The sequence below is a fragment of the Alligator mississippiensis genome, chromosome 3 (assembly GCF_030867095.1).
Source record: "Alligator mississippiensis isolate rAllMis1 chromosome 3, rAllMis1, whole genome shotgun sequence".
Classification (NCBI taxonomy): domain Eukaryota; kingdom Metazoa; phylum Chordata; order Crocodylia; family Alligatoridae; genus Alligator; species Alligator mississippiensis.
This window is the reverse complement of record NC_081826.1, coordinates 146,576,100-146,593,583: the sequence shown is the minus strand read 5'-3', so window position 1 is coordinate 146,593,583 and position 17,484 is coordinate 146,576,100. Positions and strand designations below refer to the sequence as shown.

Here is a 17,484-nt window from a genome sequence, read left to right as displayed (position 1 = left end):
AAGGGAAACTCCCATCTCCCCGACACAGGGCACCTCTTTCGAGACAATGAGGTCTCTCATGAGACACCCAAGTGGCATTGGCACCACTGTCATTGCTAATGGCCACCCACAAGTACATGTATTTATGCAGCGCCTCCATCTGAGGGAACGACTGCCCTGCCCACATGCAGGTCCATGCCAGGGGGCACGTGAGGGGCCGAGCTGGAAAGGGATGTGACCCTGGCGGACAGAGGGGCCGGCCGTGGTGGAGCGCAGCGTGGCGCGTTGCCGCGGCAGCGCTCGTATCATCGCGCCGGCGCCCGGGAGTTCCAGGCAGTTGCCGGCGGCGGCTGGAGCAGTGCTGACGGCCGCCCCGCGTCTGGGCAGGGACAGGTGAGCGGGACGTGGGGATGCTGCCTCTCTCCTGCCCTGCCGCGGCGCACAAGGATCCCAGGGCGGAGGCGTCTTGCCAACCTCGAATATCCGCGTGAGACTTCACTGACACACGGGACCCAGCGCTGTCCTGCTCCTGGGTGCCGGGTCCCAGGGACACCTCACCTGACTCAGTGGCAATGCGTAGGAGGCCTGTTTGCACCCGTGCAGACCCTGGTCGGACATGCTCGCTGCTTAAGTGATGGGCAGGGGGGCAGGCGGGAGTGACGGTGCCCCCCCTGCAAGCGGTGGCCGATCACTGGAGCTGCTCCCAGAAGTGGCTGCAGCGATCGGCCGTGGGGGAACTCCCTCCGGGCAGCGATACTGTCTGCAGGGGGGACCCCCACACCCTGTGCTGCGAGACTGGTCGCAGTGGGGCACGTGTCCCCCCGACTAAGGAGGCACCAGTTCCCCATGACCTTACTTGATAACATTTCCACCAACTTCCCAGTCTCATGGGGCCTTGGGGTTTACTGGGACCTCATCTTGCAGTTTTTACTCAGCAAAACACCCCTTACATCCTTACATCAGTTTGAGAAAGGCCTGGACAAGTGGCTGGTCCCCTTTCCTACTCCTTTCTTTGGTTGCTTTTAAAGCCAGGCGAGAGGATCACCAAGCCGTGCTCAGCCTAGGTGGACCCCGCAGAAAGTCTGTTTCCGTTTCCTTGGTCTGCAGGAACCAGGACCGGAGCTTTCCAGGCCTGTTTAAAAAAAAACAGGACAGCCAAGTCTGTGCACCAGGCGAGGAGAACTCCTTAAGCGACAGGGGTCACAGCTCCAAATGATGGAGGTTTTCGTAGAAAATCCTCCTCCGCTTTCCTCCACATTTTCACAACCTCAGCCTCGCCCCTGAGCATGTAGCCTATTTCCATCATCTTGACCCACAGGCGTGTTGCTCACATGAGATCCTTCCTCACTGACCTCACTTCAGGATTCATTTCCCTGTTTAACTCAGGCTCAGGGTGCTTGAGTTTTTCATGCAAACTTGTAAGACTTCATGGCACTTTTGGTTTCTCATAGCGATTGCCTGACAGCGGCTGGAGAAGGACAACAAAGCCAGTCCAGAGGAGGATTTGTCCTAGACATCACTCAGCTGAGAGGGCGAGCAGGTAAGGCTCGGGTAAATGGACAAACCACCCTGAACCTCACATCCTTGTGGAGGTGGCAAGGAAGCGAGGGTCTCTTCTGATTTCAGGCCCAGGTCCTGCAGGTCAGAAACAGGTAAAGACTAATTCTGCATCCACAGAAGACCTGCCTTGAGAGTAACCTTTCCTAGCAGCTCCACATGTAGGAGGCAGGAGCTGGGCATGGTCCAGAGGCAACACTCTGAATTGGACAGGATAAGAAATGTTTGTGTTTTAATCCTGTGTGTGTTTCGTATCTCTGATTCAGACCGGTTTTTCCTCAACTGTGAACCTGAAGCCACCAAATGGTTCCTGATGCAGGGTCTCCTTCAGAGCCAGGATGGATAAGGCATGGTGCACAGCCAGTGTGGACAGGAACACTGGATGTCATTAGAATAAATGTAGCGTGAGATATATTGGTAATGCAGAGCTGGGCAATAGATCCTTTCCTGGGCATTGACAGGGATAAAGACCCCATAGGTAGGAGAAAGGCAGAGAGCAGCAGAGAGGATCCAAACGTCAACCTCAAAGGAGCAGGAGTTCAATCTGGTTTGGAGCGAAGGGCCAACGTGGGCAAGTCAGGGAGTGACAAGTCTCCTGTGAGTGGGGAAGCACTGAGGGAAAGGGCAGAAAAAAGGAGAAGTGCAAATTCTTGGAAGGGAAGGGGCTGTCTACAGGGCTATGGTCAAACCACCCTAGTGATGTGATCCTGTAGTCCCTTTTCACCTAGCGGACCTCACACCCACCGGCTACAGCTGCTAGGAAGCAGCGGAGGCTCCAGAGAAGAGCGTCAGGACCCCTCAGTGCCTGAGCCTCAAGCGGATCACAGCACACCCGGAGGGTCTGTGAGCATCTGCCCAGCAGCGCTCCATCCCCCAGGGCAAGTGAGTGGCCTTCAGCGTGCCCCTGCCAGCTTCACATATTGGCACATTTGGCTGGAGAATCAAAACCTCCACGTAGTGACGCAGCCCCTGGGGCTCTCCAAGGCCACCTGCAGGGTGTTTGGAAAGATCCCCAAGAGCGGACTCTCAACCCCTCCCCAGGCAGCACGAATGGGCTGCGGCAGTGGGAGGGAAGTGCATGTCCAAACCAACCGAAGGTCTTTGTCCCTGACCATGCAGCTCTCAAAGCCTGAGAGCCCTGGGACCAAAGCTGCTAGGATGGGGAGGGAAAAGCTGAGTGAGCTGCCTGTCTCCTGGACAAGAGAGACTGGCCCAGGTGGCCAGGGAGGGCAGACAGGTGGTTAGGGAGATGCTTTGATGTGTGGCTCACGACTGCTCCTGCTCCCTGCCAGGATGGACAGGCTGAGGCAGATGCTGAAGCACAGGACGACCAAGGTGTCCCCAGGGGAGGAGGTCAGCAGCAGGAGGCCTGTGCCAGAGGAGGAGAGCAGCCCAATTGGTGCAGTGGGCACAGTCAAGACCAGGTGGTGGGCATGCCTGCTGTGCTGGAGAAGGAAGCCCGCAGCTCCTGGAACAAAGACCGAGGAGGCAGAGGAGCCCTCTCGGAAAGCAGGGAGGTGGCCCCGGCTCCATCTGGGCAGGCGGGACCCAGCACAGACAGAGCACCAGGCAGGGCTGCCGTGCAGCTCTCCTCCCAGGGCACCCAGCCACCAGGAGCTGTGCCCTGATACCAGGCCAGAGGAGGCGGCCCCCTGCACTGTTATGGAGGGGGACCCAGCTTCCCCGGGGCAGGAGGTCAGCAAGCCCTGCCCGAGCCCCAGCCTCAGCTCCAGCTCCTCCCGGGGAGACCTTGAGAGCTCTGTGGAGTCCGGGAGCAACCCGCCCTATGGCACCACCATGAAAGGTGAGGAGACAGCCTGGGTGCCAAGAATCTGGGGGCAATGCGCTCACTCAGAACAATCCATCCATCCCCGGCATTACGCAGTTGAATCTTAGCCAGGACAAAGGGCCTGAGCCACACATCTCCAGTGATCCCAGTGTCACGGGCACCATTCCCTGCAGTAGGGCACGGTGGGGTTTGGCTTAGGGGGAACCATGGTCAGTGCAGGGGCCGGCACCTGCCCGGGAAGCAGGGACAGTCTGGTCCCTCTTAGTAATGGGGGCACGAGGTTGAAAATGCAGAGTCGATGCACGGGGAGGCTGTGTGATACTTGCTCTGGCACAGGGCCCTAGGCTCCAGAAGGAAGATGAAAGCATCTCTGCGCCCCCTCTGCTCCTTTACACCCTCCAAGCTGCAGCAATAGTCACCCTCTCCCTTTTCATCCTTGTAAAGTGATTCCCTACCGGCAAGGCGAGGAGGTGGAAGAAGAGCAGGAGGGTGAAGACCTGATGCTCCTGGAGGAAGAAGCCCTCACAGACATCATACTGCACCTCCAGGGCCAAGGAAAGGTAGGAAAATCCCCTAAGGGAACTGGCCCCCAGACCACCCTTGACTCCCAACATTCAGCCTTTATGGCAGTCCTACCACATGAACCAAGGTCTCCCCAGTGGAGACACTCAGCCCACGGGCTCTGACACATCCACCTGTGTGCGCTGGTCTGACGGCCAGCCTCCCATCACAGAAGCTGCCTCTGCTTCTCACTCTGCTTCCCCAGCAGGAGACCAGTGCAAGGAAAGAGGGGCATCCAAGGGGTCTTAGTCCCACATTTGATTTGGACAGGATGGGAAGGTCCCTTGCCAACACCCTGTCTTTCCTCCTATCCCGCTCCGGGGGGATGCAGGACAAGGAGCACGGAGAGCGCTTCCTTCTCGGCATCCCCACACTCTGCAGAGCCACCAAGCAGAGGGGAGAGGACACCCTGGAGCCGGAGACCTGCAAAGTGGTCCTGCTACAGAAGATCATGGTGAGCTTGGCCGTGCACTGGGCACTGTGGGGAGTGGGAGGGAGAAGAGACAGGGGCTCCCAAGGCCAGGAAGGCGGGGTGCACACAGGGGAGGGCAGGCATGCCCGGGCCTTGACGAGGGAGCACGGGGAAGGGAAATTCTGGGCTAAAGCCATACAGGACACTGAGCGAATCCTGCATCTGAAGAGCAGCTGAGGTGAGATCAGGGTGTGAGCGGTTGGGTCCAGGGGTAAGTGTGAGAGGGAGTTGGAAGGGGAGGGCTGGCCACGTTGGTTGCGTGGGTGCGAGGGAAATGTGGGAGGGGTCCTGCCATAGCGAGCAGGATCCATCTGCCTGTGCCTGGAGTACTGGGTGGTCTCCCCTGCAGGATGGGCCTGTGGCCTGTGGGGCCCTACTCTCACATGGTCCTTTGGGTCTCGCAGGACCTGATGGAAACAGCGACACAGGATGAAGAGCCAAACTGGACCCTGTGCAATAGTATAGCTGCCATCTGCAGCCTCAGGTACTGGTGTCCCGGCCCAACACTTCCAGCCCCGATATTGGCTCTGGCATTGGTTGGAGTTCCTTGCCCACCCCACCCAAATCACGTGCCCCCAGTGGCTATTGTGCAATTTTGCAATACAGCATGGGCATCTCTTTCTCCTGACTGGAGAGCATTTCCCTCCAGGGGCGTCAGGAGGGCCTTGAAGAGAGAATAGCTGTGGGGGTCTTGCAGGTGGGCAGCAGGGTCACAGGGGCAGTGGGAGAGGGGGCTCTATTGCAGGCCTGATGCTGATGGGCTGGGAGACTTCAGATGGGTCGTAACCACATGTCAGCTCCTCCTTCCACTCTTGCCAACTGGTGCCAACTGCACCACCTCTGTCCAGCCCAGAGCAGTGCCCCCACCAGCCCCACAGAGCTCAGGCTCACACAGGCTCCTCTCTCCTGACAGCGAGCTGGAGCCAGCCCTGGAGCCAGCCATGGAGTCGTGCCTGCTGCAGACCACCCTGAAGATCTGCCTGACGTCCCCAAAACAGAACAGCCTTTATGTCAGGGTCAGTCCTCCTCCCCCTACACAGTCCTGCCCACCAGCCCCTGGCACGTGCAGCCCCAGGCTGCATGGTACTGAGCCTCGGCTATCCTTCCCCTCCAGACCAAACAGCAGAAGCACATGGAGGACCTGGAGGCCTTGCTGAGGAGCCTGTTGGCCACCGCACCCAGCTTGGACAGGCTGCAGTTCCTTTGGGAGGTGAGCACAGTACGGAGGAGCTGGGCTCTGGGGAGGGACAGCCTCAGTGCCCTGTGAGCTGCCCGAGGTTGTCCTCAGGGATGCATCCCTGCCCTGTCAGGAGAGAGACAGGTTTGGCCTGAGGCATCTGTATTGTCTGTACCAGGCCTGGAGAGCTCTTTTCAGAGCCTCGGACCATGCAGCAGATCCTCCAACCTCCAAGATAGGCTCGAGGCAGAGGAAGGGCATGGGCTCGTGGGTACTGCAGGGGCCAGTGGCCATTGACCTTGTTTCTCCCACAGCACCTGACATCCTGGCTGCAGTCTCCCGACACCATAGACAGGGCGAAGGCCATGAGAAGCAGCAGCGCCCTTCTCCGCTTTGCTGTTTCCCTCCTCCCGCAGTTTGAGGTAAGGGGTCCCTGGGCTCAGGGGTGCCTCCTGGGTCTTTTGAGGCTGCCATGTGATCACCATGCTCCAGGCAGTATCACATTTGGTCCTGGGCTTCCTGGAGCAGCAGGGCAGGGAGACCTCCAGGGAACCAGCTCGGGTCCCTTGGCTCCAGGCTGCGATGGGAACAGAGGGCTTTAGTGCTCTGGCTCTAGCTGTTTTGCCCTGACCTATCCTGCGGCATGGGGCAGCAGGAGATGGACAGAGACACCCAGGATGGGAAAGTGTGTGTGTGATGCAAGGTAGGATGCAGATGCATTCCCTTCCCCTCTCCGCCTTGTTAGGACTCGCCCAACATGCCCCAGATGGGTGACACCGCGGCCCAGCTGTGTCTGTCCCTCAGCCACCCAGCAGCAGACATCAGCTGCCAGGCCAGGGAGGGCATCTACCTGCTCGCCCAAATCCTGCTGCACCACAAGGGTAAGGAAGCCCGGCCAGGGTGCAAGACCCCTGTGGAAACAATCCTTCTGTCCACACACTGATCCCAGCTTGGGGACAAGGAGCTTCCCCTGCCAATGTTTGCCCACACCCAAATTAGTGTGCAAATGTACACCAGCCCTTTCACTCCAGAACCCAGTTTGGCCTCCAGCTAGGAAAATCAGCATGTTCAGGGTCTGACCTCGAATGTGGGGAAAGGAAAGATGCTGGGAGAGACATGGTGGGAAAGAGCCCCCGCTGGGCAGGAGCAGTAGCACAGACCACAAGCAAGAGCCTGGGGGTGTTGCCAGGGAAGTAACTTGGAGCAGCACTTGCCTTGACTGGATGCGGGCATTTCTGATATTTAACCCTGCCTAAACCAAGCAGCCAGTCCCAGAGCCCCCAGAACATAAAGGACGCAGGAAACCTAGGGAGCCGGGATCAGCACTTACAACCCAAAACGATGAAACCCTGCCAGGGCCCTGAGCTCGCTGTGCCATGCGGCAGTGTTGGCTCCACTGGGCAGACACCAAACACTGAAGCCACAATGCCAGCTCAGAGTAAGATCTTTCTGTGTGTCCTAGGCCGAGACATGCAGGAGGCAGAGGGGCTTCTCCATCTAAGCCGGGAACAGCAGAGCCAGGTCCAGAGCTACATGGACCTGGCCCAAGTCGGGGAGGTAAGGATGCTCTGCCCAGCCCTGACAAAGCTTAGGGTGTGGGGCTGTGTGTCAATAGTGGCTGTGTCCAGGGTTGTGGAGAAAGGCCTGCTGCTTCTCTGCAGCTCACAAGGTTCCTCCTACTGCCCTGGTGAGGGGCTGGCCTGGACATGGAGCCTGGCTCTGGGATATGCAAACACTTTCTGTCCCCTGGGTTTCAGGTGTTTCAAAAGATCTTATCAAAGGGGCAAAGGAGATCTTTCGTGCAGAGGGCACTTGCGGGGGTGCTGGACATCAACATGTGTGTCAGCCGTGCTGCGCTGATCCTCCTCTATGCCATGCTGGGGGAAGCCGGCTACCTGATCGGGGACAAGGTAAGCAGAGGGTCAGGCTCAGGGAGTGGGTGGAGGGGCACAGGGCTGCTCACCTCTAGGCCCCTTCATCCCATTGACACTTGGTGACCTGTGGAAACAAGTGTGAAAGGAAATGGGAACCCTAGCAAGTGCTTCTGAACAAGGAGTTTGTTCAGCTGTATGCTCAGGATGGCACCAGCCTGTCCCCTGCACAAATACGGCCCCTTCAGCTGCGTATCTCCAGCCAGGACCTATGACAGCATGTACATCTCCATCAGGAGAAACTGCCACTGCCTAGGTTAAGGGCAGGGCCCCTTCATGGCCTCAGGTCACCGCAACTGGACCGAGGCTATGGAGTCATAGAAGAGTAAGCCCCTCAGCCACTCTTCTAGGTCGACCCCTGCTCCAAGAAGGATCGTCCCTGTCTCAAGCAGCCTAAAAGAGTCTGTCTTAGAAGTTGCGCTTGATCCATCTCTTAGAGACAGGGAGGGGCTGGGTAAACTCTGTTGTTTTCTGCTGCTGTGACAATCCTGTGGCTGCCACCTCCCAGAGGCAAAAGAGTCTCTCACTGGCTTTTGTACCTTCACAGGAGGAAGAAATCCCCGCCAGGATCATGAGAAAGCTGCTGGTCATGAAGGGCTTCAAACAGCTGCCCAGAGAGCTGCAGGGCCACAGCCTGCTGACAAGCTCCTCCAGCACCCCCTCCCCTCTGCAGCAGCCCAAGTTCCCTTCTGCAGGTACCGTTCCCTCTCCTCTGCCCCTGCGGATCAGGGACCTGTGGAAAGAAAGACGGAGCCTCACGGCACCAACACAAATCTTCTCCCTTTGGTGTGTGGGGAGTTGTCCCCCCTGTCCCCAAAGACATCTGGCCTGGCATCAGCTCTCCACTGCGCCCCATTCCCTTCTCCTCCTGCCATTGCCAGGGCCCATTTCCTCCCCACCTGCCCGACACACCAGGCAGTGTGTGTTCATCTTCCCATGGATGAATGGGGCTAGAAAACAGATCTCCCTCATCCTAATGACTGCTGAAACAATTTAGGCGTTTGACTATGCCTCAAGCACAGGGCAGCCATACAGCCCATCACCATTAAGTCTTCTGTTTAGAAGACTTAAATTCACCAACGTGCATATCTGATCACCCTTTGCTTTTTCTCCTCCCTTATGGTGACAGCTTCAACCAACAGCGAGGCTGACAGCACCTCCCTGAGCAAATGCACCATCCAGAGCCTCACAGGCAGCAAGACAGCCCCAGAGGGAACCTCCAGCCCGGAACCAGCCACCACGCTAGGGTCATCAACTGATGTGAACACCCCTTGAATCAGTCAGAGCTACCCTTTCCCCAGAGAGACATCTGCCCGGACTTGAGAAGTTACCAGTGGGTGGAGACTTTGGCTTATTCTTCCACCCATTTTGCCCATCAAGGTGTTGGGGGCAAGGAACTGGTGTCATGAATTTCTGACCCCTCAGTTGCGGGATCCAGGTAGCTCTTGCAGTGTGTGTGGCATTTTGCAATCCCAGGCCTCAGGGCTTTTGCCGGTCGCCAGTTGGGGCCAGGAAGGAATTTTTCCCCCCATTCCCCTTGAAGATCATACTGGCTGTGGGGGTTTTTTCGCCTTCCTCTGAGGCATTGGGGCACAGTGAGATCACAGCGGTGTCAGTTCTCCAAACAGCAGGACTTACTACACCTGGCCAAAACACGAATACTCCTTGGGCACAGGAGAGAGAAAGAAGCAGCAAATGCGGTGTCCTATCCATCATGTTAAATTGTTGTAGCATAATAAAGTAAATATTGTTTTCCTTTTCTGATAACTGTTGATTGCCCTTCTTCTTACTGGACATAACGACTGACCTACTGCCAACAAAGGAACTTCTTGATGCTGCCGATCTTCCTGTTTCTTTTTATAGGCAGTCCTAGCGGCCTTTAGGTTGGCTTGGACTTGGTGAATGGTCTTGAGGAGCTCCAGCACCACAATAACTGGTCAGGAGAAAGGGGCTGTGTGTTAGAAACAGATGAAGCCCATCAGTTACTAAAGAAAAGACAACTGGCTCTCCCATTGAGGCATGTTCCACATTGCTACATGCTGTTCAGGCAGGACTAATAGTCCTGATAACTCCCAAAGCATCTTAGTTACTGCTTTAGGATCTGGTTTACTCATTCTGATTGCCGTCTGCTTGGGGGTTGGAGGGCAGTGTGCTGTTGAAAGGTGGAGGCAATCATCTAAGAAGTGGTCGCCCTTAGCTGAACATGGGGTGTGCTCTCGGACCCATTACGAGAACTGATATCGTCTTGAAAAGCATGTCATCAAAAGACATGCAGAGCAGAAGGGAGGCTGTAGCCTCTGCAGGTGAGAGCTGGGCTCAGGGTGGGAAGAGGGCAATCTTTGTGAATCGGGCTCTGTGACAGGGCACTAGGGTGTACCTGTCCCATTAAGAGGAAAAGCTGCCTGAGAAGCAGCTTCCAGGTGAGGGGCGGGGGAGGCGCTTTCTGGCGGTGTCTCTGCACTGGCCGCCTGGCACAGAACTGACCGTCAGGACTCCAGGACTCTACAGTCGTGCCAAGCCTGCCCCGTGAGCCTGCATGGGGCCCCACCACCATGCAGGACCAGACCTCAGTGCTGCGCATGCCAGACCAAGCCCACTGCCCAGCCCTGGCCCAAGCCAGAATCAGGTCCCCACATAAAATGTCCATGCACCAACTGCAGAGAAGCACCTGGGCATTACCATAATCCGAATATGAGTGAACAGTGTGCTCTTGTTGCCAAAAATGCCACTAGCACACCGGTTTGTATTAACAGGAGTGTCCCTTGCAAATCAAAGGAAGTCATTTTTCTGCCCTATTTGGCACTGCTGAGGCCTCACGTGGACTAGTCTCCAGCTTTGGACCCCTGCAACAGGGGCCCTTACCTCTGTTACTGGGTGCAGGGTGAAAGCGGCAGGGAGGCAAATTGCAGAGTTGTAAGCCTGCTAGTAGGGTGCAGACTGCGGGGGCATTCAGCCTGCTCATTAGAAAGGAGCCGTTCCTGTGCCCAGTCCAGGAAGGGGGCCTGGCTACTGGAAGGTGTGGGGCCAAGCAGGGAATTGAAATGGAGCTTCTCAGCTGAGGAGTCAGATCTGAGCCAGGCTGGGCTCAAGGATGGAGCTGTGCAGGGACTGCAAGACAGTGCCCCACACAATGCGTTTGGTTGTTTCTTTGGTGAGTTTTGTTCCTTAGCCGTGAGGTATGGGAGCCCACTGAAGATGCCCAGAGGGAGGGCATGGATTGCACTATTGGACTGTGGGTACCACTGCCCCGGTGTGGGGGAGGGAATAGATTTGAGGGCTCTCAGCCCAGGGTGTTAGAGGCAGGGGATGTGAGCTACCAGGCCTGAGTGCGAGGCAGATAGGCCCCAGAGAGACCAACTCTGTCAGGCAGAAGACTCCCATTATGAGCCAGGCAGAGTAAAGTACCTAAAGGGTCATTCTGGTGGTCTGAGGGCAGCCTCCTGAATTTATAACCACACCAAGAAGAGTACAGGAGGTGACCCTGATAAGCCAGGGTGAAGACGGGGCGTACTGTGCATCCCAGGGGGGCCACAGCCACCTTCAAAGGTGGGGTCCTGTTATACAACCACCCTTCCAGAAAGATGGGGATACATTAGAACGAGTCCAGTGGAGAGTGACAAAAATGGTTCGAGGTCTGGGAAGCATGACTTAATGAGGACAGGTTGAAAGAAGTAGGGTTATTTAGTCTGGAGAAGAGAAGACTGAAGGGAAGATTTTATAATAGTCTGCAAATACCTGAAGGGAGATTATAAAGAGGATGGAGACAGACTTTTCTCTGAAGCTGTAGGGGACAGGACAAGAAGCAATGACCTCAAACTGCGGCACAGCAAGTTTCGGTTGGAGATTAGGAAGAACTTTCCTGCTGTGAAGGTGGTGAAGTATTTTCCGTTTTCAAGAGTGGCCTAGGCAGATAGCACTTGACTCAGATGGTTTATTCAGGAGTGTGACCCTTCTTTGAGCAGGACACTAGGTTAGATGACCTCCTAAGGTCTCTTCCATCCCTCCTTTTCTATAATCCAATGGCCTCATCAAAAGCAAGTTGGAGACATTTGGCCCTGACAGCACTGCTGCAAGGCACATAGATCATTGGCTCAGTAACCACAAGCAGGAGAAATCATCAGTGAATCAATGTTGGATTGGCAGGAGGTTTTGTGTGATGTTCCACAGGCATCTGCTCTGGGTCTGGTGCTAGTTAACAAATGTATCAATGATCTGCATACTGGAATAGGTCAAGTCTGCAGATGACATAATGACGTTGCGCACAGAGAAATGTAAGGTGCTACACTTATGGTAAGAATCGTCAACAGCAGAAATACAGAATGGAAATTAACTGTCTGGGTGGGACACTGCTGGGAAGGAGCTAGAGGGCTGGTGGATCACGGCATCAACGCGCGTCAGCAATACAATCTGACTGTGCAAGAGGCTCGATAGTGTACTCACTGCCAGTTATGTCTCACAGAGAGTGTTTGAAGTTCTGGCTTCCACCTTTCAGACAGAAATTGGAGAGGCTGTCAAGGCTCCAGAAGGGAGAGACAAAAATGATCAAGGGGTTGGAAAGTAAGCCCTATGAGGAAAGGCTGAGAGAACTAGACATATTTAGCTTGGACAAAAGTGCTGCTTACAGACTTAAAAAACAAAGATGGCGCATTACTTTAAAGCCCATGTGCCCCTGTGCCAAACCCAGCACATGCGCAGAAGAGACAGCACACTAGTCGGACCCAGCTCGCCCAACTTCTGTACCGCTCCGGTGCTAAAGCAGTGCTGTTTTACCACCTTTAATTAATTCCTGATTGAATCAGAATCAGCTCTAGATAAAAGTGCCAAAAAACCATAACGAAGCATGCGATCCATACAGGCACTGGGGAGCCAGGTCAAACTAACACTCTGCCTCTTCCAGTAAAGCATGTTTTGCTTTTGTTTCATGTCTGTCAGCAGCCAAGGTGATGTATGTATGCAGACACACACAGATAAATTATAGGCACCAATTTATAAATGACACGAAAAGGAAAACGCATAAATAAGCTAATAATGTCAGCTAACAACCAACAATAAATAACCCAAGGTTCATTCTCACATTCACCAATTTGACTACAATGTACTGTACTTTGCATTGATAACACAGCACTTCAAATGCACAGATGATTTAATACCCTGATGCGCACCTGCATCATTCCTGGGTCAACACGGTTGTGCCCAGAGAGATGAGGAAACAGTACCATGGTCTGCTTCTCTGCTCTGTATCAGGAGTGCTGTCCTGGCACTGCAGGACCTGCCTGAGTGACCAGTGGGGTCACCTAAAACCAGCACCCCAACAAAGCTGACAGACGAGGCATGAAGCCCTGGTGCGCACCCCCACTGGAAAGCCCAATGGGCTGTGTGGTGCCAAAGGGTGCAGGGGCAATGCACATGGTCAGGGTGTCCAGGAGAGTCCCCTGGTGCCACAGAGGCATGGTGTGGGATAGCTCTACCTCTGCCAAAGCCCTACAGTGGCAGGCAGGGGGCAGATGTAGTCTGGCTGCTATGGGCTTGGAGCTCCCCACTCTGCTGCCCTCCCTCTGGAGCCCTTTGCCCAGCCAGCAGGTCCCAGCATGACAGACAGAGTGGGGCAGGGAGGCGCAGTGCCACTGCCGGGAGCCCCATGCCACCATGGAGAGGCAGCCCCTGCCTGCCCAGCAGCAGTGTGGGACACAACTCTGTTCCACCACCTCCACTGCTGCTGCATGGGCAGGGGGTGCCTCACCGGGCAACACGGGGCTCCTGGCGGTGACACCGAGCCTCCCTGCCCTGCTCTGGTCTATCATGCCCTGGGAGGGGGCAGCAAGGTGGGGAGGCAGCTGCCAGCCTGCATCTGTCCCAACCCTACACACAAATCTGGAGGGCACGTGCCCACCATGTCCTCCCCAGCAGCGCATTCAGCAGCAGGGAATCAGCTCCACTGCCACCCCCTGGGGCTCCATCCCGCTCTCACCTGGGCCTGGCGACCACCCCAGCACTGGGCCCCACACACCACCCCGGCTGGGCAGCACCCCCAGCCCTGCCCAACTCCCTCTGACACTATGGGGGCCTCAATTTCTCCCCCTGCGCAAGGCTTACCTGCGGGGAGCTGCAGGAGGTGTTCTCCAGGCTGCCTGGATGCCACATGCACATGTGTTCACACACGTGGCATCCCCTACCTGATGGTCCTCTTCCCACACCCTCTAGTCTCTCGCAGGCTGGAACTCTGCCAGCCTGCAAGAGGAACCCCACCATTTCCAGCCTTTTTCTTTTTAAAACGAGACAATCTGGGTTTCACCCCATTTTTCCATGGCGAACAGACAACCTGGATCTGTGCTGATGAGGAGGGAGGCTGAGGGAACTGGCCTTATTTAGTCTGCAGAAGAGAAGACTGAGAGGGGCTTTAATAGCAGTCTTATAGGGAAGCTCTCTCCATGCCCATTACATAGCCCAGTCTGTCTGTCCACTGCAAACTCACATGTGTTCCTCCTGCCAATACTGTGAAGCCCCCACCCCTACCCCTTCAGAATAAAAGCCATCATGAGCCACTTTTCCTTTTCTTGGGTGGAAGCAGAACAAGGCTCAAGCCAGACTGGGGGGCAGGGAACCCAGCAATGGGCCAAAGATAGTTCCCACTCCTGCCTACAATAGACCACGCCAGTACAAACCCCTCCCTCCCATTCATATAAATTAACTCTCTCTCTCCTGGGAAAGGAGCGGGTGTAGAAGAGCAGCTCTAAAAATAACACCTCTTGCATTAGACCCTGCCCCCCACTTCAAAATCCAGCTGGCAACCATGCCCGTGGCCCCGCCCCTGCACAGACTCCTTTGGGTGTGGGTGGATGTGGAGCTGTGAAGGCAGGTCTCCGAGAAGGGATGGGCACGTCCTGGAGGAGCCTCCCCAGAGCAAGGTCACTCCCAAGGCTGGTTAATGATGACCTCACCCAAGGCCTCCAGCACCTCCCGCTTGTAGGCGAAGTCGCTGTTGATCTGGTTGATGGACCGCTCCGTCACCCCCACAGCTGGCAGCTGGTCTCCGTGATCACTCATGTGTTGTGGCTGATGATGAAGACCACTGTGAAGAGGAGGGAGGAGGCAAAGCATGAGCCAGGTGGAAGGCAAAGCAGAGGTCATTTTCATACTGAAGGAGAATGGAAAGACCCCACGTTTTCTGCATCAGCCACTGCCAGGACAGGGCTGGGCAGTGAAGGGCACAACTGGGACCCACCGGCGACCCTGGCAGGAGGGTACTGCTTCTAGTAAACCAACTCTCCCATGGGACCCACAGGCCCACTCCCAGCCTAGTAACCCTTCTGCTTTCCTGCAGCCCTAGACTGGAACCCTGTCCATGCCAGCCTGGATCTGACCCGTGGACCTATTACTACCTTCCTTTGCGCGGCAGATTGGACCCGTAAAGCCACACCAGCCCAGTCTCGTCATCTACCCTTGAATCTGATCCATGGACCCAGTATTCCCCCAAGCCCGTCCTCCTCTGATCAGGCCAGTGGACCCCTCCCACCGTGCTGCTTCCACTTGCCTCCTTGTACTCACTGATAGTATCACCCAAGCCATCAATTGACTCAATGCACAGAATATTTGTGGTTTCATCTGGGGGAAGTGAAAGATCCCAAACTGAACGCAGGAGTCCTGACCCACAGAACTTTCCTCCCACACACACCCACGCCAGGACCCAGGAGTCCTCCCAAACCATGCTCCTCACCATGACATGCTGGATGTCACTCCTTTCCAAGAGCCAGAGCAGGGCACAACCTACAAGTCCTGGTTCTCATGCCTGCTCTGCTCTAACTTGCTGCACCCCCACTTCCTTCCCAGAGCAGGGAACCCATCAGAACCCCATTCCCATCCCCTGAGACTCAGCAGGATGATGACACCAGGTTCCCTGAAGGCCAGCTCGGCAAGCACCACACAGGCTTTCTGCCCCCTTGGGTAGGAAAGAAAAGGGCCCTGAGACAAGTGGGCTGAAAGGAATGTCCAGTCCCTTCTCCTTCCCCAAAATGCCATGATCCAACTTTCCATCCACCTCCCTCTCCTGACAGCAGCTCAATGCCCTGCACCCCCGCCCAGGAGAAGGGCAATGCTACTGGAAGTGTCTGCCCCCTGCCCCATCTTTCCCCTGTGTGGCCAAACCCACACCCCTCCCAGGGGCACAGTTCCAGCCTCTCCCTGACTTCTTCCTCAGTGGCCAGCCCTGACTGGTGGATTCCCAGCCTGTCTTCCCCTTTGCCTCAACCCTCACCTCCCGATCAGCGCCCTGCACCCTCAGGCCCTAGCTCCTCCACGCTCACCCTGTACCCCCTGCCTGGAAGACCCAGCTCCATACCTGACAATTTGCAGATCTGGAGGATGTGGGCATGGCTCTTAAGACCGAAGCACCCGAGGCACTTCCGAGCATCCTGGTAGAGCAGGTTGAAGTTGCACTGCAAGTACTAGGTGGCCATCTCCTGCACAGAGCTGGTCAGCGTACTGCTGGTTGGAGAACCCGGGTTTCTGCCAGGGCAGAAGGGGTGGAGTCACCACCTGTTGCTCCTCTCAGCCCTGTCCAGGCCTCTTGTGTCCCTGCAGTGGCCTGGGGTTTGTGGCGCGAGCGCGTGGGGGGCGGGCGGCAGGTGCAGGTGGCGCACCCCGTGCTCTTCCTCTGCTACGAGGACCTCAAGGATGTCTGTGGCTGTGAGCTTCCCCCTGCAGTGCCCTGAGGCTGTGAGCTTCCCCTCAAAAGTGTCCCAGGGCTGCGAGTTTCCCCCAGCAGTGCCCTGAACTGGGGGAGAGGGGGGCAGGGAGGAAGGGAGGGTCTGGTTTCCTGCTGCGATCTTGGTAGTCCCCTAGGTGGGCACCCTGCAAAGTTCCCCAGAGCTGTGAGCTTCCCTGAACTGGAGGGGGAGGCGGGTCCCAGGGGAGAGTCTTGTCTCCTGCTGGGACCTTGGTGGTCCCCTGCCAGTGCCCCGCACTCCCGACTCACAGCCCCTGCCCCCCAACCCTGCTGGTGCCCCCCACTCCCCATCCACCCTGCCTGTTGGGGCTCGGATACAAATTTAATAAGATTTAATAAAAATGAGCCCCCGACACCAGAGCGGCGCGGTGCGGGCAGCAGCCGCGGGCCCCAGGGCAGCCCCTCCCGCGGGCGGGGCGGGGCGGGGGAGAGGCCGGTGCCCACAGCCGGGAGCCGGGCCGGGCCGGGCCGGGCCGGCGGGCACGACTGGAGCCGCCGCACGTCCCTGCTCGGCGCCGGGCGCAGGTTTGCTCCCCAGGAGCCGCCGGGCAGACGCGCGGGCAGCAGGCGGCGAAGGGCTCTCGGGGCGCGGGGGCGGGCAGGGGCAGGTTGCCGCCGGCGGGGAGGGGCGAAGGACGCGGGCAGGCACGGGGCTTTGGCTCAGTCCGGCTTGCGTTAGACTCAGTAATACACGTTTCATGGGACCCACAATAAAAGTTGGTCAACTAGAAGTTAGCAGCGTGACCCAAAGCCCCTTGTCTGCACCAGAGCCAAGCGCTGGACCCCCGCCCTGGGCGTCCATGTTCTTACCTACGCGGGACAGTTTTAAGAAAACGCCTTCCAGTTTGGTCATTGTTTTTGCAGTCATCCTTGTGAAAAGAAGAAAAAATATCGTGGGCATCCCAGTGTAGAAAAGGTTTCAATGAGCAGAGATGATTTTTTCAAGCTTTACTGTTGTTGGCAGATGATGATTTTTTCAAGCTTTGCCGACCTGTTGTTCGGTAGATGTAACAAAACATAGTTGACTGTCGAAACTCTGCCCCCATCAGTCTCGGTAATGGGGCAATTGAAATGTTATGAGAACCAGGGGATATTTCCGCCCCGCTAAACTTGCTTTACTGCAGATTTGGTCTGAAATCCCGCAGGAGGCAGGGCTCTTCTGTTCAGGTACCTAGGAGAGGGCGTCAAAACCTTTCCTTAATATTCATGGTCCTTGTTGCTAACTCATGCCGACTTGGGAACTCGGATAGCTCCAAAAGGAATGGCAAGGATGTGGGAAAGTGTCTGTCTTTCCCC

At 56.4% G+C, this 17,484-nt stretch overlaps 1 protein-coding gene and 1 long non-coding RNA gene across 4 annotated transcripts; one reads left to right on the top strand and one right to left on the bottom strand.

Annotated features, from left to right (window-relative positions):
- Positions 1-278: 278 nt before the first annotated feature.
- On the top strand, positions 279-9,233 carry LOC132249411 (uncharacterized). Of its 3 annotated transcripts, none has more exons than XM_059724486.1 (15): positions 279-372; positions 1,431-1,519; positions 2,250-2,418; positions 2,829-3,340; positions 3,770-3,885; positions 4,218-4,340; positions 4,763-4,842; positions 5,272-5,374; positions 5,473-5,568; positions 5,850-5,957; positions 6,281-6,416; positions 6,998-7,092; positions 7,293-7,445; positions 8,014-8,161; positions 8,596-9,233. In XM_059724486.1, exons 4-15 carry the CDS (start codon positions 2,830-2,832, stop codon positions 8,739-8,741), a joined length of 1,815 nt encoding a protein of 604 aa, XP_059580469.1. In that variant the 5' UTR covers positions 279-372; positions 1,431-1,519; positions 2,250-2,418; position 2,829; the 3' UTR covers positions 8,742-9,233. The 3 variants fall into 3 exon arrangements, with proteins under 3 accessions (XP_059580469.1, XP_059580468.1, XP_059580467.1); XM_059724485.1 differs by having other exon boundaries at positions 1,431-2,133; XM_059724484.1 differs by having other exon boundaries at positions 1,431-2,418.
- A 3,201-nt stretch (positions 9,234-12,434) lies between these two features.
- LOC132249409 (uncharacterized) lies at positions 12,435-16,460 on the bottom strand. Its single transcript, XR_009460900.1, has 2 exons — positions 15,802-16,460; positions 12,435-14,535 (listed from the first exon to the last, which is right to left on the bottom strand). It is a non-coding gene; the product is annotated as an uncharacterized LOC132249409 (long non-coding RNA).
- Positions 16,461-17,484: the final 1,024 nt, after the last annotated feature.